At 44.3% G+C, this 25,922-nt stretch overlaps 1 protein-coding gene across 9 annotated transcripts; it reads left to right on the forward strand.

Moving 5' to 3' along the window:
* Positions 1 to 284: 284 nt before the first annotated feature.
* LOC118282795 (target of Nesh-SH3) lies at positions 285 to 25,868 on the forward strand. Of its 9 annotated transcripts, none has more exons than XM_035604232.2 (23): positions 286 to 759; positions 7,125 to 7,304; positions 7,393 to 7,461; positions 7,565 to 7,697; positions 8,555 to 8,745; positions 9,306 to 9,349; positions 10,094 to 10,142; positions 11,307 to 11,372; positions 11,585 to 11,662; positions 13,311 to 15,317; positions 15,593 to 15,670; positions 16,066 to 16,248; positions 16,891 to 16,956; positions 19,473 to 19,535; positions 20,448 to 20,570; positions 20,910 to 20,999; positions 21,168 to 21,377; positions 21,981 to 22,086; positions 22,796 to 22,875; positions 23,417 to 23,446; positions 23,592 to 23,750; positions 24,038 to 24,160; positions 24,503 to 25,868. In XM_035604232.2, the coding sequence occupies exons 1-23, from the start codon at positions 642 to 644 to the stop codon at positions 24,616 to 24,618; spliced, it is 4,362 nt and encodes a 1,453-aa protein (XP_035460125.2). In that variant the 5' UTR covers positions 286 to 641; the 3' UTR covers positions 24,619 to 25,868. The 9 variants fall into 9 exon arrangements, with proteins under 9 accessions (XP_035460126.2, XP_035460125.2, XP_035460124.2 ...); XM_035604231.2 differs by having other exon boundaries at positions 289 to 759; positions 16,888 to 16,956; positions 24,503 to 25,867; XM_035604233.2 differs by lacking the exon at positions 16,891 to 16,956 and having other exon boundaries at positions 285 to 759.
* Positions 25,869 to 25,922: the final 54 nt, after the last annotated feature.

A 25,922-nucleotide genomic window follows, 5' to 3' on the forward strand; every position in this document is an offset into this window, starting at 1 on the left:
GGATGCACACATGCTTATATGACCAGTCCAATTGCCCCCTTCAAATTATCCCGACTGAAGCTGCCAGAAACCAAAATGTCCTCCTCAACTGTCGAGGTAACTCAGCTCAGGAAAAGACATAGTGGTTGAGATGTGGAAGGACGCGGAAGGCACACCTGCAAATAAAAGTGTCAAGAGGGCCTCTGCAGATGGAGCATAAGGAGAGAGAAAAAAAGAGAACACGGGGGAGGAGGGCAGGAAGCTCGGAGGAAACGTTCGCTCCTTTTCCAGAGAAAGAGAGCGTGAGATGGAGAGTGAAAGAAAAAGGAGAGACGAGGGAGGGAAAGGAGAGTGGGTGTGTCTGACTCTGCTTGTCCCCTCCTTCCGTTACAGAGGTATAGATGGTGCAGGAGCAGCCTGCTGCGTCCAGACGTTCAGTCCGGTGAGCTGCACTAGTCCTGAGAGCCGCACGCTCAGAGAAGTAGTCCAGCCACCCCACAACCATCCAGTCTGACTCCCGCAGCTGCACGCTGCACGCTGCACGCCGCACTCAACCCGCTCCTTTCAGCAGTGAGATAGCGCTGAGTTGGTGGTGAGTGTGCGAGGATAACAGACCTCTGCAGCCTCGTTGCACCTGAGACTCCGAGCCGGCCGCAGCAGAGATGGTGATGATGACGATGAGGATGCAGCAGAACTCACGCAGCCTTCTGGTCCTTCTCCTCGTGGTCTTCATCGCAGGGATAGTTCTGTCTGGTCCCTCGCCTCCCCGCAGGAGCAGAGGTAGGTGGTGCCATGCATTTTCCTCCTATTGCCTCACGCTGACATATATCCACGTGGGGAAACATTTTGTGGAGCGATGCGTCTGTTGCGTGGACCGGTGCCTGGTCGTCCCTGCTTGTGGGTGTCCTCTCACACCCCTAAGGTCCACGTGAGAGGAGATGGAGCGTCAGCGTGATTGTCGTTGTAGGGTTCTGTACGCTGAAGCACTGTTTGCTCTTCCATCGTCTTTTCTCTGCCTTCGGCCAAATGCATGCTGGGATAAGCCTGGACAGAGACTATGCCGTAGTTGTTGCGATGGATATTTGTCCCGGGTGACGGGAGCAAGGGCTTTGCAACCATATTGGGACGTGCATTTATTGCAAAGCATCGTGAGTGCTTCAACAAACCCTTTTTCCTGACATCACGAAAGAAAGTTGGAAGTGTCTTGCTCGCAAAAAATGAAAGTGCTTTATAGCAGTGTCTAATTTGCAGACATCCCCAGAATGCACAAGATGAGCCGCAGTGCCGAGTGTTCTTCCTCTGGCACCTTTCCACCTCTTTTTTTTTTTTTTTTTTGATCTTTTACCATTGTTATTGTTCGACGTCATTCCGTTGACCACACTTGGCTTCAGTGAAGCTCTACTCTGTGTTTTCTCCAGACTTTCTGTGTGTAGAAAGCAAAGCAAGCTGTTGTGGTGGCACACAAGCGTCTTTGATGCAGTGCACAAACAGTGAAATCGGAGGATAATGGGAGTTGAGCTCATTTCAATTCATTTTGGCTCCTTCATTTTATTTTTGCTCGCGCTCAGCTTTCCTCTCTTGAGCCACCTGTGAGACTTACAAATGGCCTTTGGTGAGAAACTGGGAGCACTGTTTTTACAATCTCTGTGGCTCGGTTTCCCCCTTTCCCTGAAACGAGGAGGGCAGACGCAGACACCGTGAAACAGATCAGTTACTGCTCACAGAGTTTAATAAAAACTGTTTCCAGGTTGGGGGTCAGGGGTCAGGCTCTTACACAAACTAATGGGATGGCTTTCCTGGAACCCAGCCCACGAGGCAGACAATCTGAGGGGTTTATAACTTGGCTAATGATTTCAGTCATTGCTTCAGGCAAACATATTTTTCTTTGTTTCAAACATTTCAGCTCTCATTAATGGAGTTTCTTTATTCCCTTTTTCTTTTCTTTTTGGACAAATCCCCTGAAGGGAGTCTTTACAAAGAAACACAGGTAGTTTAGTAGACCTATCATTTTTTGGTCAGTGCAAATGACCAATCTATCAACTTCTAAAATCTCGACAGCAACACAGAAGTTATCACGTAAACCAAATCACTTGGAAACGCAAATTCATTTTTCCACAAACATTTTCCATATTGTGTCATTATCCCTCTGCAGTCTCTCCCTCTCTCCTCTCTCTCACACGCACACGCACACACGCACACGCACATGCACACGCATACACACACACACACACACACACACACACACACACACACACACAAACATGCACTCAAACTGAATAAAGCCTCGCTTTATTTTGCCAGTTAAAGTTGGGCATCCTTTGAAGACTGTGATGGCCGTAAAAAAAAGTGATTTTTTTGTGAACAGACGGAGTCGGTATAAAGAGGTGAGCACAGTGGAAAAAGGTTGCTTCCAGTGCGTAACTTGCTTGCTGAACTTGGCTTGCAGACAAATCTCACAGTGTGCAGCTTTGGGAGTTAGATGAAAGAGGCAGTGTGTGTGTTTGTGTTTGTTTGTGTGTGTGTGTGTGTGTGTGTGTGTGTGTGTGTGTGTGTGTGTGTTTTTCCTTTGGGAGGAGAGTTAAACATCCGTATCGCTGTACTTGTTGGATCAAACCCATGGTTTCAGAATGAATGTTATGCAAAAGTGTTTGCTTTTTTTTGTGGCATAGATATTATAGCATAAATATCCACTTGACAGTTCTATTTAAAAAAAGAAAACCCAGACGAGAAGAATGACTAGCATCCCTAGTAATGCAAGAAACGATCCGCCACTAACTCACTTCAGGACAATATGTAGCCTGAAATCTCCAGCGGAGCCAGACAGGACATGGACTGACATTAATAACAGAGAAATATGGGAGGAAAGAAGCAAAGTGGGGGAGATTAGTGAACAAGACAGATGAATTCAAGGCACTTTAGGAAGTTGAAAGAGGATCTAGTTGATGGGGAGATGGCTGCTGACACATATAGGACAACAAAGAATTAGTGAAGGAGGAAAGGGATGGATGGAGCACTGCCACAGTGCAAGAGGAAACATCTGTTGCGGCGTCGAATCTGTCAGGGGAGATATATGGTGTGAGACCAGGGAGGCCTGCGTGGATGCAACCGAGGCAGGTGGGAGACTGTGCCAGTGCGATCCCAGGCACGACTCTTTCCCCGCCCGGGCCGCGAGCCTCTGTGGCCTCTTGTGAGCCACAGAGGTGTGATTGTTCCAGAGAGGGGGACGGGATCAAACAGGCTCCCGGTGGATTACAGTAGATATTCAGAGGGATGAGTTACTGCCGTCTGCGCGGCTCAGGTTATTCCCATTGGAGCCGACGCGGGTCAGCTCAGCTGTTTGTTAGTCACCAGCTAAATTTATTCCAAACCCCTCGCCTGCTCAGGCTGGCATCGGGCTCCGGGAGATTTTCACACTTCATCGCCTTAAACGAAGGTGACTGTTTTAACCATAAAACATCTGCCTCGGCGGCGCAGGAACGCCAAGTCTCCACCATTCTCCCCTCTGCCAGGACAGAAACCTTGTGAGGCTGAAATACTGTACACTAGAGCTGCGTAAAATCACCCTGAGCCCGGGATAATGAGTATGTAAGTGTGTTAGGAAGGGTGTCATCTACAATCAGTTTCATCGGCTCTGTGGACACGTTTGTGATACGCGGGGATTGCAGGGCAATAAACTGCACTGTGGGAGTTTGTAACCTCATTTGATCAGGGGTATGTGCAGTCCGCGGGGCTCGGCTGTGATGTTCACTTCCATCCATCAAAAACGACCAGATTTAGTTTGAAAAAAACAACAAAGAAAACTGAGCAGGAAAGTTCTTTTCCACTGCACGTCGTGAAAACAAATCCAGACTTGTTGTCCAGTGCCAGGGTTTTTTTTTTCTTCTTCTTCTTCTCCTTCAGGTTTTGCTTCAGATATTTATAGTTCATTAGTTCACAGAAAAGTCCTTGACGGGATTCTCAGCGTGTTTATTCCCAGCGTTTGTCCCAATATGCGATTCCTCCGTCTCCTCCGGACCGGGAGAGGAGGACGGCGGAGCGCGAGGCAGCTGCTGATTGCGGAGGTCCGCTCTGACAGCGTCAGATAGTAAATCGTGATGCGTTGATGCCAAAAACTTGCGCATGCTGTAGGGATGCTGGTCGGAATATTTATTTCCAAACCCCAAACACACATAAAAAGATCATGTTGCACTAACGTGAAGGGAGCCTGTTGTGCTGACACCCCCATTAACCTAGTCCTTCGCTCCCGGAGGATCATCCATCACTCGCGATGATCCAAGTTCGCTGCGCCAGGCCTGAGTTTCCAGTGTCAGGGTGTTTCTCTGTCACAGGCCAGCGGGATTACATCGTCTGGCTCTCCGTCCAATACAACGATGAACACAATGGTGGAATGTCCTTCGAACGACGTGGCGTTGTTTGCTTCCCGATCTGGCGTGTGCGTCGGCCGATTCCCAGCGTCGTGACGGGTGGGCTTGCGCGGCGATTGTTGACGCACTGGTTACGTCTCTAGTGGGAGATTTACAGTAATTCACATTCATCATGTCATGTTCAATAATCGATTGTCGCCAAGCTCCAAAATCTGCCACCAACGCTCCATGACTCCATTTGCTTCCCCCTGTGCACAGTTGGTGTCTCCGTTTGCTTCCTGTTCTGTGTCTCTGTAGCTGCTTTGCCTTCCAATACCCGTTAAGATCAAACAGAGGCTCTGCTCGGACGAGTTGACCGGGTCAGTCATTTCTCTGTGGCTATGAAGTGTATGATTGTTGATATAGTGATGTGACGTTGCAGCTTTTGTCAAACTCAAATCATAGTATTATTTTCTTAACATTTTCTTCCGCACAAACACAGAGCATGACCTGGGTTTTTTCTGGCTCACTTCATGTCAAGTCATTTTTCCTTTGCACTGCAGCTGATTGATGACCAGGACTGTAACTGGATCCATTCCTAAAGCTGCATTCATTTCACCCTGGAAATACTGATAAGTCTGAACAGTCCCTAAGTGGTGTGTGGGCCAAAATGCGGGGCCGAGCCACGCAGTGTTTGCTTGTACTGGAGTTTAAAAGGCGCTGCCAGAAGTTTGCTAATGTTTCATCCACTCTGAGCGCCTCTCCCTCAGAGCCAACATCACTTGGGCTTTATCGGAAATATTGACGAGAGACTCAAAACAAATGCGGTTTTTGATAGGAAACACATAGCTGGAAGAGCACGGGGGTATTTTTCAAATCCAGGGCTTCCCCCTCTTTCCCTGTCAGTGTCTGTTCTGGCATCAGGCGGCTGCTGGAATCACTCCTCGTGCAAAGTTCCACTATTTCATTTAACGCTGTTTTTGCTTGAGCCAAGGACATGTGCTGTGGAGGAATATAGTGCATAATCCAGGCAGAGAGTCGATTGTTTTAAGCCCTGTGTAGTGTAAGCCCCTATAGACTCGTTTGTAATTTCCACTGTGTAATAAAGATTATTAAAATCCGGGCAGATGGAAATTGAATTAACCGGTTTGCTCTTATTTCTAAAAAGTAAAATTGCAATTTATTAAAATCCGGTTCCTTTTTAGAAACCTTCAGATGTTCAGATGCGTGCACCTCTGGGCCGGGCTACACTCCCCGTCTTCTGATGTCGAACTCGCTAATTGTTAGCATGCAAAAGTCTTGGCCTGTTCCGAAGGCCGCATGACAGAGGCGAGCAACGAGAAGAACAACAAACAAATTCCTCCACGTATTGTGTTTGCAGAGACTCAGGAGTCGCGTGTCCGTCCACTGGATATTGTGCGCGTCGCTATCCCGCAGACTGACTTTGTGCATTCATGGAAAAAAGAAAAGAAAAAGGAAAAGATGAGTTCTGTTCAGCCATGATTACAGGCAGGAATGTTTGGTCGGCAACGAGTGGCGTCGATCACTTAAATGGCATCACAGAGCAGAGATGAATGAAGATAATCATCCCCCAGTCAACCTTTGGCCGACGCACTGCAGAACCTACGTAATAAGAAAAATGGGTAAAAATCAAAACCTCCACAAAAGCTTTCTGAAAAGCCGGGGAACGTTTTTCTCTTTTGTTTATCTACGTGCAAACTAACGCACCACTCGCATGTTGTCGGATGCACACAAGGCAAGGACAGCCACGGAGCAAGTTCGGTCGTGAAAACAAGCACATTTTGCCAACAACGTCATTGGAAGAGATTCACATGAGACAAAAAAACAACAACAAATAAATGAAGATACAGCAAAAGGTAATATTGTGTCACCAAAGACCCTCTGTTGTTTTGAACGAGCCTTTTTGTTTAATCCTCGGCATTACCATTCACTTGGCTAGTTTGTTTTATTAAAAAAAATATGTTTTGCAAATCAAAACTCTTGTTTTTTTGGCTTCAGACCATTACAACGGTCAGGTGGAATCAAATACGCAAATTTTCCACTGTTGCTTTTTCTCCGACCAAGATTTTCTCAAACCATTCAAGTTTTCATGGTGGTGTTGACAGATATAAACAATCTAATTTGTAATATATCTTAGCCCACGCCTTACCTCATCGGATATGTGTTCCCAGGCTCTAGTGATTAGAACTGTAATTTGTAGAGGTCACTTCTGGCAGAAAATGTGCAGTTTCCTGCTAAGTGGTGTGTGTGTGTATGTGTGTGTGTGTGTGTGTGTGTGTGTGAGAGAGAGAGAGAGAGAGAGATTGTGTGCACATCTATTATCTCACACCATTATCTTGTGACCTCAACACAAGCTCAACATCACTTTACTGACCTCAAGTTTTGATAACACATGTTCACAGATTCTGATTTACAGTAACCATCCATTTCAAAAGACACTTCTGGGAGCAGACGCATAAACACGAATCAGCCCCCACAATAAAATCACCTGTAGTTCCCCCTCGTGCTGCCAAACCAGCGCTGGCCGCTCAAGGCATGGACTCTTTCCAAAGGTTCCAAGGAGGGGCCTCCGTGGATCAGACTTGTTTTCAGACGACATCCCGCAGACACTCGTTCGGATTGAGATCTGTGGAGTTTGGAGTGCAAGTCAACAACTTGCACTCCAAACCTTCCCTCAAACCATTTTTTTGTAGCGTGGCAGGGCGCAGGTCCTGGTGAAAGACTAACAGAAAGATATTTGGTCATCAAACAGAACATCCGTGTCCCCCTCTACCCCCGCAGTGCGTCGTCAGAACATGAAAGTCCGCATCAACGCCACAGGAGACACCATAGTGATGACGTTTCTGCGTCCGAACGCTGACACCAAGCTGGAGGGCTACATCCTGGGCTACGGCAGCAGCATGTTCTCCAAACAGTTCATTCAGCTGCCCGAAAACGGACAGCCGTACGAGACAGAGTTTGGTAAGGGAAGGCTGTTGATTTGAATGTTTTGCATCGTTTCAATGCAGAAGACAGACGAGGAACATTGGCATCTTATTTTCGTTTTTAGATGCTGAGCCCAAGTACCTTATCGCCGTGCAGCCCATCCCGACCAATGAGGTGAAAAAGCAGTGCACAGGTAACGCCTGTACAAGACTTTGGGTGACATGGTAAAAGTGACATCCGCACATATATCAAGATCCATGTGTTTATGACGGTGAGGTGTGTTCACTCGTTCTCAGGTAAAGTGGAACTGCAGAAGCCGCTGCACTTAGTGATCGGGTCGGTGACGCCCACTTCAGTGCTCCTGTCCTGGGGGACGCTGCTGAAAACCCCTTATGAAGGCAATATCATGAATGAGTGTCTAGAGGATGGGTGAGCTGGCCGCACACACACACACACACACACACACACAAGTCATGCGCAGTGTTCCGAAGACAAAGCAAATCATATGAATCCTCACGTTCAGAGAGATTTCACTTCTAGACTTTTCACTCCACTGTACCTTGGCTTCATTGTAGATCTGCAAAGCATAGAAAAGATCGTGAAAAGGTGAAGTCTCTCTCACTCTCACTCTTTTTCAAAGATTCATTTACTTTTTCGATACCAGTGATATAAAGTCCATTGAACCAAAAACACATTGCTGTACAGTTTGTTAGTGTTAGTGTTAGTTTTCAGCTCCTTGGCAATTTTACACTGCTATTTTACCACATTTTGATATAAATTTCAGTCGTCTTTTTCTGCTCTTTAGTTTTGCAAACCACATACCAAACGCTGTCAATAATAACAGTATTAAACTATGCATGATGAAATCATGAGCGCAACATATTTGCCAGAGTGAAAAAAATTTGAGCTTAAGCTAAAAAATTGAGCTTAAGCTATAATCAAACCTCTAAGCCTGTAGTTGCTCAAACAATATCAGCATGGTTGGAAAAAAAGGATTTTATTGCTTCTAAAAGTACTTGTCAGTTTTACTGGGACATGCTAACGTGAATGTCCCAAAAAAGGTTTAAAGTCTTGGGAACAGAGAACGGATGGAGCCTCTTCAATGATTGAGAAAATGTCTTCAAGACAAAAAACAAATCCATTTTCCTGTAGTTCTTCCAGATGTTCTATCGTCGCAATGACTGAGATTCTCCACAGACTTAGTATTTAAAGTTTACCTATTTCTCTATTGCCATTTGTCTATTATCTACATCAGTGTGCTCTGTTGTCCTTTTTCTTCGTCTCAGACACTATACTGTGCGGTATCGTGAGAAGAACAGGAAGTGGAACTACCAGACCTGCCCTACGAGTGACACGGTCATCGACAATCTGAAGCCCAACGTGGTCTACGAGTTTGGTGTCCAGCCGAACGCTAAGGACGCCACTGGAATGTGGAGCCGGCCGGTCATTCACAACATCAGCACAGGGGGCATAGAGGGTAAGTTTGATGTTGTTGTTTTTTATACACGATCCCCTCAACCCCATGTGAGTTGCTAAACTACCACTTGACTGGGGAGGAGTGCAATACCACAGGGAAAAACCACCGAGTTACTTTAACATGGTCCTTAATGTGATGGCCAGACGAGGGTTGTGGTTTGGTGGTGTGTATCCACAGTGGTCTGAGTCCATTTTCCCGTATAAAAATATATTCCTTCAGTCATTTGGGTCACAACTTTTTTTTTTGCTCATTCCTCTGTTTTTTTTCTTTCCATTTCCAAACGCTGACTAAGCGTTCACCGAGTAAGTGGGAGTTACCGTGGTGACATCATGTTCATTTGCACCATAATCCCTGAGATACACTGGAGATACTGGACTGAATCAAAACCATCTTGCGGTTTACTTTTATTAGGCCACTGCTAAGGACCCCTCTCGTTCAATCGCCTACAATTAAACACATCTTGAGAAAAGCATCGTTGAAATGTGGTTTTATTTATTTCCTTGACTCTCCTTGTTTCCACTTTACTGACTTCTTCACTGATCTTTCTCTTCTGTTTCCAGAGAAGGCCATCAGGAAAATCTTTAAACGACCTTTCAATCCTGTGGTATGTATTGGACACACTTGTCTTACCAAGACGTAACCAAAGTATTACAACTAATATTATGATATATGTAACATTCAGATGTTATTGTATAAATATGTGGATATAGGTGGCAATAGTCGGTGAATATAGTTAATGAAATAAGTATGCTAAACAAGTGACAAAAGTGAGACTTCACAGGTATACTTGCTCTACTTAAAAATAAATATTTTTGGGAACAGGTGTGTTGTTGGAACAGACAATATACTCTAGAGTCTGTGAGCTTATGCTATTCTTAAGGTTGTTTGCCTCATTAATTTTCCATCCAACTGCTCAGTGGAAACAGCATCAGTGTAGCCAGGGCCGGCCAAGCCCAGAGGAACAGTCTGCAGCTATAGCTAACTTCTGGAGTAGAAAAAGAGAGAGAGAGAGAAAACCAAAAAAGGGAGATTAGATGGAGGGACATTGAAGGAATGATAACGGTGTGGAAACGAGTTGAGAGGGGGAAGGTGCCATTGATTTTCTGACAGTGCCGGGCTGCTGTGTCATGTGCCCCTGGCCCCGCATCCACAGAACACCACAGCTGTTGAGAATCGGACGCAACGCTTGCTCTTCAGGGAAACTTTGAATAACAGACTTCTCACCGGGGACCCCGGGGAAAAAAAGATGACATTGAGAGTGAATGCTAATTCTTGCATTAGTTGTGATGATTGCATATACAAAAAAAAACAACCTCTTCCCTTTGTCTTCTTGTCTTTCACCAACCAGAAACCTTTAACACCAGGTCCACGCTCCTTCCCCTTTGCTCCTCGCCATGGTAAGCCAACAGAGACATGCTGCGTTTGGTTAAACCCAACGAGCCCTTTTCAATAAATCTCTTCTCAACAACTCTCCTCACTGACCCCTGCTTTAAGACTCTGCACTGGAATAATTTTAACTACAACATTGATCCCTTGTTTTACAGATTTGCAGTTTTCCTTTTGTAGATTTATTGCAGTTTCCAAGTACAGTAAAGCTATTTTCTAAACTATGTGTCCATGATGACAGGCATAACATAAAATACTGGAATGGCACTTAATAGAGTGCATACATCTGCCAAGGCCCAAAAGTCCCCTTCAATTCGATCAAGCTGCACCAAATTTACCCCACTCATCGATATCAGTCAGCTAAATATGTCTGACTTGCCTCATCAAGATCCATGAATTATCCTACGAGAAAAAAAATCCTGGAACCGCCCTTCTTTGTCTGGATCCATGACAAAAAATAAACTGTGTTCTGTCTTGGCTCATGTCCTTTCCTTCCAGAAAAACAAGACAAATATAATTTCCTTGGCGGAGGAAATAAAAAAAACTCTTAAAGAAATATAGACAATAAACACATCTCAGTCTACCACAGTTTTCAATTTTCGCATTCTAACCTATTTAACTTCCCTTAAATGCAGCTATAATTAACAATGGCTCAAACAACTGACTTTGTAATTCAAAACAGTCACTCATTGTGATTTTTCTGTTTTGAGTCAGTCTCACCAATCAGCTTCTTATTGGGATGTTGTTGTTTTTTTAGCAAAATTACAAAACAAAAACAACAACTCCAAAATCCCACCAAACAGCAGAACAGGTGAAAGAGAGCCAGGTATCTCCATAACCACTGGATGCTTTGCTAACAATTCCAATATCTTCTTAAAATGTGGTGATTATATTGGACAGTTTGAGAATTGGCTTGTTGCTCCCTAGTGGTAGATTTTTGTATATTTAACCATATTGTTCCTTAGGTGCCCAGCGTGGATATGGTAGGTCAACAGCTGATATACCCTGGCAGTAAATGTATGGCCTCTTAGCTATGTATTGTTATTCTTACTATGTTTTTGTTATTGTGAAATATATTAATGAACATAAATAATTTACATAATCATTTTAGGACTCTGAAGGCGTCTTGAGTCTTGACTCCTTCACTTCAATCTCTCCTCCTTTGTCTTTGTCAGTTTTCCATAACAAGACCCAGGGCAGACTTCCCATCTCCCGGAACATAGCCACAAAGGCAACTCTTGGTAATGACTTTTCTGACCTAAAACTGAATTCACCGGTCAGAAAAAAACCACTCTTGAAATGATGTCTGACCATTTTACTTGACTTTTCTATCACTATCCTGCTGAAAAATCTTTGTTTACTGTACATAAACCATTTCCCCCCCCATACAATCTATTGCACTTATAGCAAAAACTATTCTCCAAGGTCTACTAACATACACTATATTTCCCAGCTCCAACCACAACTACTAGACAGGAATCTCTGTCAACTCCTGGACCCACAACGCCTATGGTCACCAAACAGCCAATCGGTAAACAGTGAATCATAGTTCTTCTTGAAAAAGCTTCATGGATCTCATTCCGGCTGCAATCATAGACATGGCGGACTGTACCTGAGATGCTGTCAGTGCTTTACAGTGTTCTTTGTAATTAGCTGCATGAGTGGCATGCAATGAGTAAGTTCAGAAGCTCAGCCCTCCCTGGGGAAACTAGCTGATGGCATCATCTATTTGGATTGCATTGAGCGTAAGATAGGTGGTCTTGGCTGCATGGCATTTAAGAAACAACTAAACTTGAAAGAAGTCTTTGGATGGTTTTAAGGATCTGTTATGTTATGTTTCAGTCATTTTTAGGACTGATTTGCTTGATGTAATCGACACACTTCAATCACAGGACATGACTTGAATCTGCAATCCGTTGGACAAGCGCTTGTGCCATAGGTATTGTAGACTATTCCCAGTCCTTGAAAGACTCGACTTTCAGCCAGTGCTGAGAATCTTGTTTGTTGCTACTCAATCAAACAGTGCCAATTTCAAATCAGTCATATCTCAAATTCACTGGCTTCTTAATTTTCCTCTATCTGTTTCTCCATTCTTTGACATTCTATTTCTTTGAGTATCTACGGTTTGATCATTGATCATGATTTTTGCTGATTACAAACCTGAGGCTTTTGCTTTCAATGCAATGCAGGGGATGGTGTGAAGTCTGCATGACAATGCTGCATGCACCAGACATTCCTCTCTCTTCTGCAGGAACTTCAGCAGGATCTCTAATAGTCTTGTTTTCTTGAACTTCTCCACCATTTCTCTGTTGTAATATTTGTAAGTAACCTAAGTTCTTGTTAAACAATGCAACCATTTTGTGATACAAACATTATGTCCCAATTCAGAACCTGGATACAGCTGATAACAATGAAATAGACTTGTTCAAGTGATGACGTTGAATATTATTGACTTGAAAATGAGCAAGCAGTACCTCAAAGTACCGTAGTATTGTTTTATGTAAAGCTTGCACTGCATTAACAGAGGTATTTTAGACATTTCATGGCAGCAAAGTTAAGTAAAGGCACAGAAAGCCTGGGGAAATACTTATTATCTTCTTTTCCCTTTTTGCAATATTTATCACTTTCTTCTTTTATTTTCTAACTTCCTTTCTTTCTCTCATTGGGGAAAATACATGATCTGATTGAGCAATCAATTTAGAATGGGCCATCTAAATCCCACAGCAAGGGATCAATCAACAACTATTAAACCCTTGTGTAATAGCCTCTTAGAGGCACAGCCAATGAATTTGGATGGCTGTCACTCACAGGCATTCAGACCCAGGTAGCTGGATCTGTATGTAGTAACACGGCTGTTACATTGAAAATAACTCCATATGGTCTGTCTGCCTTTGAAATCAGACCCCCTCTATTAGACTCTTGCAAGTCAGGACTTGAGTTATTGTGTAACCTGTGGTCTTGTCCAAGATCAACTCTGTGAGTTCTTGGGTGATTCTGCTGATCTAAATTCCAGCTGTTCCCTAACTGTCGTTATGTCTTGTTTCCATCATTTTCAAGATAATAAAATAGTATTCTGTTTTATTTCATTTATTAAGGAACCTTTCCTACGGAATATAATATTTAACATTATTTTTTACAGCCCAGTATTGTGACTTCATGGCCATATTTTTCTCTCTCAGACAACCCAGGAGAAGACCTCTCCAGATCTGTCCTGCCTCCTTTCCTTGAAATTCCATTAGCTCCCAAGTTCCATCCTCCACTACACATTACACCCACCATGACGTCTGTACCATTCCCTCACACAAATGTTGAAGGTGCCATCCGTGATAAACATGAAGGGTATTCTTTGAGTCAGCCACAACAAAAGCCCATTACACAGCCTTTACCAAACCTGCAGCTCCAGCCACACTATCGACCACCACCACAACCAAAGCCCCAACCCCAACAACCTCAACTTAAGTCCCACGTGACGGCTCAGCCTCAACCAAAAACCTATTCCCAAAATCAACCACAATCACAACCCCTATCAACTTCCCAGCCCATAACCAACTCACGACCGCAACATGAACCAGAATCTGAGCCCATACCTAAGACCCAACCACAACCCGAGCCAACATCCAAGCTCATACCAAAGAGTCAACCTCAACAACAACCCCGACCAACATCCCAGACAGTATCCCACACACAACCACAACCCCAACCAACATTAAAAATCATACCCCAGACCCATACTCAACCACCACCCAAATCAACATCCAAGCACATCATCCAAACCCAATCCCAACCAACATCACAGCCCATCATCCAAACCCAATCCCAACCAACATCACAGCCCATCATCCAAACCCAATCCCATCCAACATCACAGCCCACTCCCCAGACCCAACCACAACTCCAAACCACATCCCAGTACATACCCCAGATCCAACCACAACCCCTACCCCAACCAACTTCCCAGTTCAAACACCAGACCCAATCTCAACCACCACCCAAATCAACATCCAAGCACATCATCCAAACCCAATCACAACCCCAACCAACATCACAGCCCACTCCCCAGACCCAACCACAACTCCAAACAACATCCCAGTTCATACCCCAGACCCAACCACAAACCCTACCCCTACCAACTTCCCAGTTCATACACCAGACCCAATCTCAACCACAACCCCAACCCACATCTCAGCCCATACCCCAGACTCAACCTCAACTGCAGCCCCAACCAACTTTTCAGCCCATACCCCTAACCCCAAGTCAAACACAACCCCAACCACCACTCCTGACCAGAGTTCACACCCAGTCTCAAACACAATCTCAGCAACAGACACATTTCCAATCTGAGCCACAAATCACAACCCAACTCCGGGTAGATTCACAACCTCAATCAACACAGCATCCCAAACATCAGGCCCAGCATCAAACCCAACCTCAAATAAAGACTCAAACAACGCTTCAACCATCTCCCCAGTCCACACCTATTACACATCCTCACATACCTTCACTGACACCCCAGCACATACCTCATACCAATCAAGCACTACCAAGAATTCCCATCCAGTCTCAATCACAATCCCAATCTACAGCTCAGCCGCAAACCCAAACAAAGCCTCAACCAAAGACCAACCTACAGCCTCCAACACAGACTCAACCAACATCTAAACCAAAAATCTATTTTGTAGAAATCAAGCCCAAGACACAGCCTAAGTCAAAGAGCCAACCAAAACCTAAAACAGAGCTTCAACCAAAGAGCCAACCCACATCTAAAACACAACCTAAACCAAAGAGCCAACCCAAGCCTAAAACACAACCTAAACCAAAGAGCAAACCCAAGCCTAAAACACAACCTAAACCAAAGAGCCAATCCAAGCCTGAAACACAGCCTCAGCCAAAGAGCAAACCCCAACCAAAACCCATACCTAACCCAAAAAAGCAGCCAAAGCCCCACCAAAAAAAGCAACAGAAACCCCAACCAAAGCCAAAAAGCAGGGACCAACAACAACCTCAAGCAAAGACCCAGACCCAAACTCTTCCTCCTTCTCAACCCATCCCCCAACCACATCCTTCTTCCAAGACCCAGACTGCATCCAGGCCCCAATCACATCCTCAACTTGGGCCTTCATTGCAGCCTCAGACCGGAACCTACTCTGAACCCACCAGGGTAACCCCAAGAGAGAAAGTCCCAACGGGTAAAGACCCTACCTTTTGCCATCATCAAACCACAATTAAGCTTTTAATGTAAGCTCAAATTACATTTTAAAAGGGGCATATTTATTGAAAATGTTGTTGTTTTTGTACAGAGTTTTGAAAGAACCCCAAAACAGATAGTTATTGTCATAATCTGGTTAATAAATTCCACCCCCTTATGTCTTAACAAACAAGGATAGGATATGCCCCCTTTAAAAGTCACAAATATTTCATATATATATTTTCTTACATAAAAAATGAGTTCTCTTTCATACAGCTCCTAGTCCACCAGAAGTGGGCAAGCCTCTACCAAGACCTGCCCTGGCTACAGAGAAAGCCGGTAGTCACAATCTTGGTAAACACCATGACGTGTTTGTCACATCACCATCTCTGCTTTTTTGTCAAGCCACGTGGAACCCAGTGCTTTCAGTTGTACTTCAAACCATTTGATTATGTCACTGCTTCCCCATCACCATCTCCATCCTACCACCCTACACACCCCACCCCACCATTATCCCCACCTCCATGTGTGACTCCATTTTCAGTCCAGCACAGTCACCTCACCCCTGCCCACTCACAACCAAAGCAGTCTGGCTAGCTTGTGACATCTCTCTGTCATTTCATCCATTGTCCTCTCGTCTGCATTCGTATTCACTGACGTGTTCTATCATTTGTTCCATTTAGGTAAAGCTGTCAAGTTCTGAAGTGGTATAATGTCTAACCTCCTTAATTGCCTTTTTGCACATTTAGGTACTGGCATTCTCAGACCATCCATTGCTGAAGTCCCTCGTTCTCCCATTAGCTCATCAGTTCCTGCAGCAAGAAGAAACACCACGCTGTCTCGCACCCGGGTTCATTCCACACGAATTGGTGTCAGACCAGTCTCTCCATCCAAGACACTGACCTCTTCTCACAGCTCCAGCACACCTGGGGGTAATGGAGTACTCATTTCCCCTCCTCTCATTCCTTCTTCCCAAGCAACTTATTCAGGTTATCCTCTCCTGTCACCACTCTCATTCGCTCCTCTGCAGCTGTGCATCTACAGGAGACGACAAACAAAAACAAGGCTCTTGACTTAGCACGTGATCAAATGCATGGAATCGCATTTGAATGCTTGTGTCTTTATCAATCTCTTGCTCTATCTTCTCCTTCACCTCCTCTCACAGCCAATGTGTTCTCCACGTTGTGCCACATGTGTGTATTTCACACCTTTACCACAAGCAGTAGTGTTGTCTCTGGGGTCAGGATTGTTAACTTGATTTACAGTCCGTCATGCTGAACGGGTGGGAGGTTTGGCCACAGCACTGGCCAGGAGACACCACATTTTACACCAACCATGCCAAGCCATGAACTGTGCAGACATCGCAGCTGCTACAGCTAATGGCTTTCTATTTCTGTATCTCTTCCTCCCTTGAACACACCTGCAAACTTCCCAAAGAGTTATAGAAGAATAGAGAGTTAGAAAAGTCAAGAGATAAAGTCAATTCCATTGGCATATCCAGAACATCTGTATTTTCTTCTGACTTTCTTCTGACTCAAAGAATTTAATAACAGACCTTTTTCTCCCTCCAGCAGCCGATGGGACTCATCATAGGGCCAATGCTCTTCCTAAGCCTGTGGTGTGGTCCAAGGAAAACCCTGGTAAAGACAAACCGAAGACGATCACCTTTCAGTGTTCCTCATTCACTAACCCCAGAGGCACTGTTACGTCCCGTCGCATCACACACCGTCACACTGATCGTTTGTCACAATCCTCCCATGCTCTGTGATTTTCAACTTGTCTGTCGGTGTGACGTTTCGTGTCTGATGTGGTCTGTGTTGTCCAATACGTACAGCCCCGGTAGCTTATACTGAAGCCACATATAGCATGATTCAGATTTTGGTTCAGACCTGTTCTCTCCACCTCATTTAAGCTGCTTTCAGACATGCAGTAAAGCATGTCCGGACATTTTTCTCAAATTTTCCGGCGGGGCTGTATGTAAATGTACACAAATGTTGCTCCGGATATTTTTCCGGGAACTTTTCCTGCAAACCCCCAAGTGAAATTTCTGGAAAATATCCGAGTGACTCGCGAGGACGTGTTGCGCTTCAGTCCCATGTCACAACGGCTGCGTGTTATTTCTGGAAACACTGAGAGTTTCAGAGGTCTTCAGTGAGTCGCAAGGCTCTCCGGAAGCGACTCTACAAAAAAGGATTGTTGTTTTGTCTGCCACCCTGCACACACACACACATCCAAGCACAAAGCTTAAAATGACAACTGAAACTTTGTTTAGTGACATGCAGCTGAATTATTACTTCTCATACCAAAGGGCATTCTGCAGCTTTGTATTGTGCACAAAAGCTGGTGAATTAGAATGTGTCCTCAACTGTTCTATAGAGCTGTCTCACATTGGCATTTCAACTTGAAATTGTTTCAGACCTCTCCTTGTAGTGGACTGTAGGTATCAAATGTGCAGAGGTCATCTATGAAATCTGAGTGTGCGTTTTAGTTTTAGGAGACACACATTTTTCCAGACTGAATGTAAAATCTCTTTTGATGGCATGTGCGTTCTCTGAACATGAAGTTATCTGACAGAAACCAGCGCTCGCGCCACCGCTGCTGTTTCAAATCACAGGTCTGAGTCTGAGGCCGTTGGCACACCAGAGGCCCCCGGCCGGCTGCTTGAGAGGTTTATTGTGAGACAGCAAACCAAACAAACCCTCCGCAGAAACCGCTGAACACTGAGCAGATTTTGGTGTTGTTGACATCGCATCTTATCACATTACATCACCTTGGCCGTGTTTTCGTTTCCTGCCCAGTTACCCATGACATCACCCCACCGAGATGCCATTTCCTTATGCTTCACGCGGTCCTGTCTTATGTATTCGCATCTTTCTTTTAACCAGCTTTTAAATGACTGCTTCAACATTTTGTATGACTATATATGAGCATATGTTAGCCATTAGCTGTCAGTTATGCCATGTGTGTGAGTCAGAGTCTCTACTAGAGTGTATTCTCAACGCTAATCAGTGAGACTTGGCAGATGTTGTTTCAGTTCGTCTTGATAGCCTCAGCTCTTTTTCTCCTGGGAGGGGACGCCAGAGATCACTGATTTATGCAGCGCAGGGGGAGATCAGCTCCTGGGAGGAGGGAATTAATCCAAGACAAAAAATGGGGTGGGTTTTTTTGACCTCAATAATTGGACAACAACAGAATTATTTCAACAGTGACCATGAATGAATCTCTGAGATAAGAAAATGACAAATGGCGAAGGGAGAGGATGCTCTGGAAATGAACCCCTCTCTTAAAATTGATTGTCCTCCCTGAGCTAAACTCTCGTGTGTGTCAAGCCTTCCAGAGTTTCTCCACCTCCTCTGAGATATCACAACAAAGATTTAGGAAGATTGTGCTTGTTTGACCACATTAGGTCACTCTCACATTGAGAAATCTGAATTTGACAATTTGTGGCAAATTGGCAGTTGTTCATCGCAAAGCCCTGTTCTGCGTGTGATCACTTACCCAGTTCACTATGGCCAACTCATTTGCTGTGGTCGTTGAATCAGTGATCTGGTCTTTATCTCAAAGCTCGTCTCCATCTTTATTTCATTTTATTTTCAGTGGTGTAGGGATTTTCCAGGAAAATTTGGATTGCAGCAGATCCAAAATAATTCTCAAAGAATTGAATCAAAATCATACAAAAGGTTATTGAACCTGATACTTTGGTTTCCTGTTGAGGATTCACAGAGGGTTTTATTCTTAATTCCTCAGTGATTCTTCGGTGGATTTTAGGACGAGTGGCCGAGGCGATGGTTTATTGGTTTCTAAGTTATTAAGCACTGACTGGTTTTCATTAGTTTGGAGCTTTGGAGCAGCACTTCACACAGTGACTTCAGCATTTCACATGCGATCTGCCTGGCTTCATGTGCTTTATCGTTGCTTGTTTTATGTCCGTGTCTGTACTCTCATTTTTTTCAGCGCACAGAATTGCTGCAGTCCTGCTAAATGTCTCCCTCTTTTTGAACCTTGACATCCCTTCATCGTTGTTGCACTATTAAAATAACCAACCGCACTTGTTTTCAGTTCTGCATCTGTCCCTCAGTGCCGGCCGCCTGCTGTTCTCTGTCTCAGTTGTGATGTTTAAACTGAAATGGACTCGTTTCCCAATGATTCCCTGCAGTTCTGCATCCCCCTATTCCTGTCAACAAGAGACCCAACCTGGTGGGGAAGCCCAGTGACCACGGTGAGGGCAACAGTGATGGATGTACTGACGCTGCACTGAACACTGATGCACTTTGTCCTGTGCGCTGTAGTTATACACATGAGAGAAGGCTTAGGGGAAAACTTGACTCATGCTGCTTCTTAAACCAGTCGCTCGCGAACTTTTACTTTCACGCAACTCCTCCAGTTCAGCAAACATTTCATGCCTCCCACCACTTTGTGAACTTTTTTTTTCATCTGAGTAACAAAATAGCCTAGTTTTTGTTTATTGAAATGATAACAAGAACATTATGAGGGGAAAATCATGTGTTCCTCAAATGGTAAGTATGTCAAGTTAAAGGAATAGCCTCACATTCCACTGCTTTTACACTGTGTTTATACAATGTGTTGTGTAGTGATCGTCAGAGTTGCTCTGACTCTTTTTTGTTGTTGGTTACATTTGGACGGCGTCAGCGTAGCCGCTTCTCCCACTTTGTCTTTTTTATTTGCACATAAAAAGGTGCTCGCAAATCTCAAAGCAGCTTGCGATGGATTTTACGGTGTGTACTGATGCCCCAAACAACATTCACCGTAACAGAACGGCTCACATCAGCGGCCTTGTTGCCGAGGCTTTTTTTTTCCTTTTTCGAGACGCAAGTGCACCGAGCCCGTGTGCGCTTGGCAAGTGTGTGAATAAGTTCACGATGCGGAGCATCTGGGCAATCCTTGGACTCTGCAGACGTATTCAGGCAGACCTTTTCCCCTTCAAAGAGCACAAAATATATTACTCAACAAGCAATCTCTGATCTTTCAGCAGCCAGGAAGAGGCCGCGGAGTTGCTCGGTGAAGATGGCCAGAGCAGATGGACCACAACTGTGCGCGCGACTGTGAGTCAGATGATGACGAGGGTGGAGAACTGATCTATTTTCCTCCTCCTGCTCCCCTCTGTCCTCAGATAAACCCATGGACCTGAAACAGGGAGACAAGGAGTCCATCTTGAAGCCATTCCCCCTGGTCACAGCCAAGCCCAAGCAAGAGCGAAGACAGCAGACAGCCACCTCTGCCCCAGCAGTAAACAGTATGACTAACACAACTTTTAATGAGTCCAAGGAGAAACTGCCTTTGCACCTCCATCCCAAATTGAGCACCTCCACGGGCGTTAGCAGATATATGATGGCATGAGTCAATACATGCACAGTGATAATCATCAGGATATATGTGCCGTGCAACTTTGCAGGTGCAATGGGAGAAGAAGAAAGAAAGGAGAGTGCTTTTAATTTTAAGAGAGTGCAAGCCACAGCTGGTGCTTGGTGGGCTGGTGGTTGCCCAGAGCTGTAAATATGAGGACAGAGAGAGCTGCCAGGGACTGCTGGCACATCAAACTAACCATAACTCCTCTCTGCCGTTTCCTTTTCAGGCAGCCATTTTGACATATATGAGAACTCTTCCATATTCAGGCCCCTGCCTGCGTCAGATATTGACATCATGGGCAAGAAGCGCTTTGTAGGTAAGAAATCACCTCCACTGCACTTTTAAAGCCTTTCGTTGTTGAAATCATCTGGGGGGGGGGGGGGGGGGGGGGGGTTTCTGTTAGTAGCAAAACTATTAATCAATGAATGAACAACACATTGGAAAAAATGAAATGCTATTTTGATCCTGCCCGTTCTGTGTCCAGCTCCCCATGTGATCTACAAGACGGATAAAAAGCCGGATGAGCCGTGCTCCATCACCTCCTCTCTCTCCTTTTTCCCCGACGAGGAGGGCAGTGATCAGAATGTGACCGGCCCTCCCCGCATACCACCCTCCAACCTCACCGTGGTTACCGTGGAGGGATGCCCGTCCTTTGTCATTCTGGACTGGCAGAAATCCGACAATGAGACCAGAGGTACAGTACACGCAGAGGAAAGGGTTAATATCTTTGGAGTCTGACAGGAGAGCGAGGGGTTCGTTCAGTGTCACGGTGCTTGGACCCTGTTGTACTTCATTCCAGATTCTTTGGAACAGTCAGTTAATTAATAATTGATTGTCATGGATCACAAACCTGACAACTAATTACTTTGAACTATGTTTTTAACTTAAAAAATGATATACTAACTCTTTACAGATATATAACAGGCAACTTATATGAACAAAACTTAGTTGCTTTATCTTTTTCATCTGCCCCTTACTATTCAAAAAGACCATTTGATCAGTCAAAGGAAAAGATTGAAATGAACTTGTGAATATTACAGTAGCAACGTATTGATCTATGAAGTGTTGATGAATGATTTCCTAATCCTCGTGAGGTCACATGGTCAATCATGTTTGGATTTATTGGAGGCCTTTAAATGTCAGATGCCTTATCCCCAAATCTCATACCCTGCCTCTCTCGTCAACTACCTGACCCTGTTTCATTTTTCGCCTGGTAACAAAGCAGTGACGTGACGTATTTGGCAGCCGTTCAAAAGTGAAACGTGTATCAGTGCTATTGTCTGCCTCCTTTTGTCAGAGTACGAAGTGGTGTCCACCGCCAAAGGGCCGAATGGACAGGAGGTGTCCATACTGACGACCAACCAGACACACACGGCCGTGGAGAATCTCAAACCGGAGAGCAAGTATGTGACTCAGGCATCATGTTTCGGACGGGATCCATGTCATGGAAAATCACACTGCTTTTAAAGTTCCTTCCCGCAGCCTTCCAGTTGGTCAAGTGCTCACACTGTGCACAATTTTGGGAACGACCACCAGATTTACATAACTTGAAAGGTTGTCTAAATACACCCTTTGTTTAATAAATACGTTACGCTTCAACTACTGGCTGATTACGTTTGCAAGGTTCACCGGTGACAAGTATTAAATTGCACCGAAATGAATGTGTCTCGCAGCTCACGCAGGGGAATCGCATTCGCAGGCTCGCTCGAGCAAAGTCGCCAGAGTGACAGAAAAGCTGAGGAAATATGGGTGGAGTGCTTCTCTGAGCTTTTAAATTAGAACGCAACATCTGGAAATCCCAAAAAACTCACCAGAGCCCACCCCTGGGCTAGGTTTGTGTCCTAGATTTTGCCAGGACATCTGAACGCAGCACGTGGAATAACCATGAGCTCTCTTTGTGTGTGTGTGTGTGTGTGTGTGTGTGTGTGTGTGTGTGTGTGTGTGTGAGGGGGAGGGGGAGAGAAAAGTGTGTGTCCCATATTAGCCGTCATGAAAGCATGAAAAAATGCTCCCCTGTTATGGAGCTGGGAGGAATGCAGATTGAAAAGCTTGGTTCATTCCTTATTTGTGCATGTAACTCAGATTTTCTTCTCAACACGTGTTCTGTTTCAGTTATGAATTCAAAGTAACACCAAAGAATGAGCTGGGAACCGGACCCTCCACTGATCCTGTGACTTTTAGCACAGAATCAGGCAAGTTTCCCTTCCGATCCACTAAAAGTCACCACTGGCAAATGTTTCTGATGAGTTTGCTCTGACAGAAGAGACTACATGGTTGTGTGTTAAATGCCACTGTACAGTATGTTTTGCTGACGATCAGGCAGCGATTAGCATTGCTTTGAATCTCAAAGGGTGGGCTGGTGTTGGTCTAATGACTTCAACATGGCACTGAGGTGTTACTTATTAAGACTCTCGGGTCTCGTCAGCTCACCAGATGTCTTCACTTCCACCAGACGTTAATCATTCACCTGCCGATCAGAGCTATGAGCAGAGTTAAATGTGATCCAGTGGTAAAAGTATGGCCCCGAGTGGTCTGAAGGCTGTGTTTAAGCTCACAGTGACAACACAGAGAGGGGAATGCTTCGCTAAATTGACCCCTTGACCTTATGCAATCCGAGTGCAACATTGCTATGAGGCTTTGCCTCTCACAATAATCCAAGATGTGTCATCTGTGTTTGAGTGCCAAGTTGTTCCCGAGGACCTTATTCATCGCAGCTTTCTCTCTCATTTGTAGCGGATCCGCGCGTGAGCGAATACGTCGCAGGTGACTATTTCCTCTTTTTTTTTTTTGTATGTTCAAGTAACTTAAGCAGTTTTTAAATGTTGCACTTTTTTTCCTAGTTTGTGATTCTGTATACACGTATAACATAAAGTATATTAAGCCTGTGCTTCAAATGATTTCCTCACAGGCAAAGACGCCATCTGGACTCAGTTCCCGTTTAAAGCTGACGCCTACTCCGAATGCAATGGGAAGCAGTTTGTGAAGAGAACCTGGTACCGAAAGTTTGTAGGGATCCAGCTGTGCAACTCGCTGAGATACAAAATCTACCTGAGTGACTCGCTCAATGGTAATTACACCTGCCTTTGCAGAACGTTCTTGTTTTACATATTCTACTACAGCGATTTCTTTTTCAAACTGACCTAATGCGGTGAGGAACATTCAGTTAGCATGTAGCCGCTTCTTGCAGCCGTATCGTACAGCCGTACATCAGCAGATGGAGTTTCAAGCCAATTACAGATGTTCAAATTTCCCTTTTTTTGAACACTCGTGACAAAAAAAGTTACAATTTGAAGTAGATTTTCATGCCAACATAAAACATGGATTCCTCACTTCCTTCATCTCCCGTCTGTGTAGGTAAGTTCTACCACATTGGGGATCAGACGGGGCACGGTGAGGACCATTGTCAGTTTGTAGACTCCTTCCTGGACGGGCGGACCGGCACCCAGATGTTGGCTGACCAGCTGCCAAGCAAGCTAGGTATTTTTTGTTTTGTTTGTGCCGACCAGGCAGTAACATGATCATTTAATATCTGTCAGAAATGTAAATTGCACATGTATCTACAGGCAAAAAAATTCACTACTATATGTTCCACAAGGTTCTAGTTCTGGTCCTCTTTAATTCTCTACCTACATGAACATGGAATAGAACGATCTCCCATTTCCCTTACAGATTTAAAAGACTTTCCTTTATAAACGTTAAACCGTTGTGCCTTTTGTACACGGTTCTTCTCTTGATGAAGACGTCGCAATCTCAATCGGACCGCCTGTTTGAATAAAGGACAACATATCACTGTCACCCTCCCATCTGTCTTTGTACCAGGGTTCTTCAGAGCATTGAGACAGGAGCCCGTTCACTTTGGAGAGATTGGAGGAAAGTCCCACATCACCTACGTTGGCTGGTACGAGTGTGGCACGCCCATACCTGGGAAGTGGTAAGGTCCCACGTAGCTGGTGAGGAGGATGACTCCCGAGGTGGTGAGGAAGAAGAAGATGCCTGTATAGGATGGTCGGCTTATTTTTTTAAAAATGTTTTCACGTCACAATGGACACTCTCTGTTTGAACTCGGCCAACTCTCCCAGGTATGAAACTCTATAGGACTATTACATATCACAAATCTCTGTCGAGTGCATTTGTAACATTGGTCATAATTTCTCTATTTATCAAAAAAATGCCACGACGGACAGAAGAGTGCAGGAGTGTTTGGTGAACCAAAAATGTTGAATATACAGTAAATCGCAGAAAATATTGGGAAGCTGGCTCCCAAAGTGTAATAACGTGTATATTATTTATCAAGGGTCTGTTATTGAATATTCAGTGTGCTTGGACGTTTGAGACAGGAAAGTAAAAGTCGTTCCCGGCACCTGAATGTCAGTGAGCACACATGTCGGTCATTTGTATACAGAAAGGTGCCAATCATTCTTTCATTGTACATTTTGACTATGTAAATTACAAGCACACACACGGACATGCAGAACTGACCTTCTGCTGACCCTAAAGGATTATTAGCAGTTGCTGTTTGCACAGTATTAAACATTTGTTCATATATGTATATGGTGTGAAATACAGTATGTATACCAGTGATCATAGAAACATTTCAGGTAAAAGATAAAGCAGTTTTAGCCAAATTGTTGATCTATATTGTAAGAAAACCAAAGTTTGAGCGCACTTGCAATGGGGTCACTTGAAAACAAAAGCATTTTTTGTATGCCTGTGCTGTCATATATTGTTGAATAAAATAAAGATTGAAATATATATATATAAAAATAGAAATAAACTGAGCTTCAATGTGGAAATGATATAATTTATGTTTTTTCTGTTCAAATCATTGGAGAGAAAACGCTCCAGTTTTTCCACAGCTGTCATGACGACGGGTGTTTTTGACGCGCCATTTATGTTTCCAGCAATAAATCTTGTTTTTATATTTCCTGATATATCCATTTGCCTGTTATGGTAAAGAAAGGTTGGAGTTTTTTGAAAATATATTAAGAGTAGATGGGCTGATCGAAACTGCCAATTTTGCTTAAGAATTACTTTTTGCGCAACATGATTTTTAAGCTTAAATGGCAAAATTGTTTGCATAGGAGGTTTATCACCAGTAGAACTGTTTTTGTTCCTGTTAGACACTGATCTGAATTGTTCGGAAGAGTCTTCCGGCCATGCACAAAATGAGAGGGATGTTTTTGCCTTTTTCATTTTGAGAATAATCAGGAAGATAATTTTTCCATTATGAAAATAAAGT

This window comes from Scophthalmus maximus, chromosome 14 (assembly GCF_022379125.1).
Source record: "Scophthalmus maximus strain ysfricsl-2021 chromosome 14, ASM2237912v1, whole genome shotgun sequence".
NCBI lineage: Eukaryota > Metazoa > Chordata > Actinopteri > Pleuronectiformes > Scophthalmidae > Scophthalmus > Scophthalmus maximus.

Bases quoted from the DNA above. Each gene is read 5' to 3' on its own strand.
- LOC118282795 (XM_035604231.2), top strand. From the start codon at position 642: ATGGTGATGATGACGATGAGGATGCAGCAGAACTCACGCAGCCTTCTG. The intron at 10,143-11,306 runs GTAAGCCAACAG...TGTCTTTGTCAG, and splicing joins CCCCTTTGCTCCTCGCCATG to TTTTCCATAACAAGACCCAG. The intron at 11,663-13,310 runs GTAAACAGTGAA...TTTCTCTCTCAG, and splicing joins GGTCACCAAACAGCCAATCG to ACAACCCAGGAGAAGACCTC.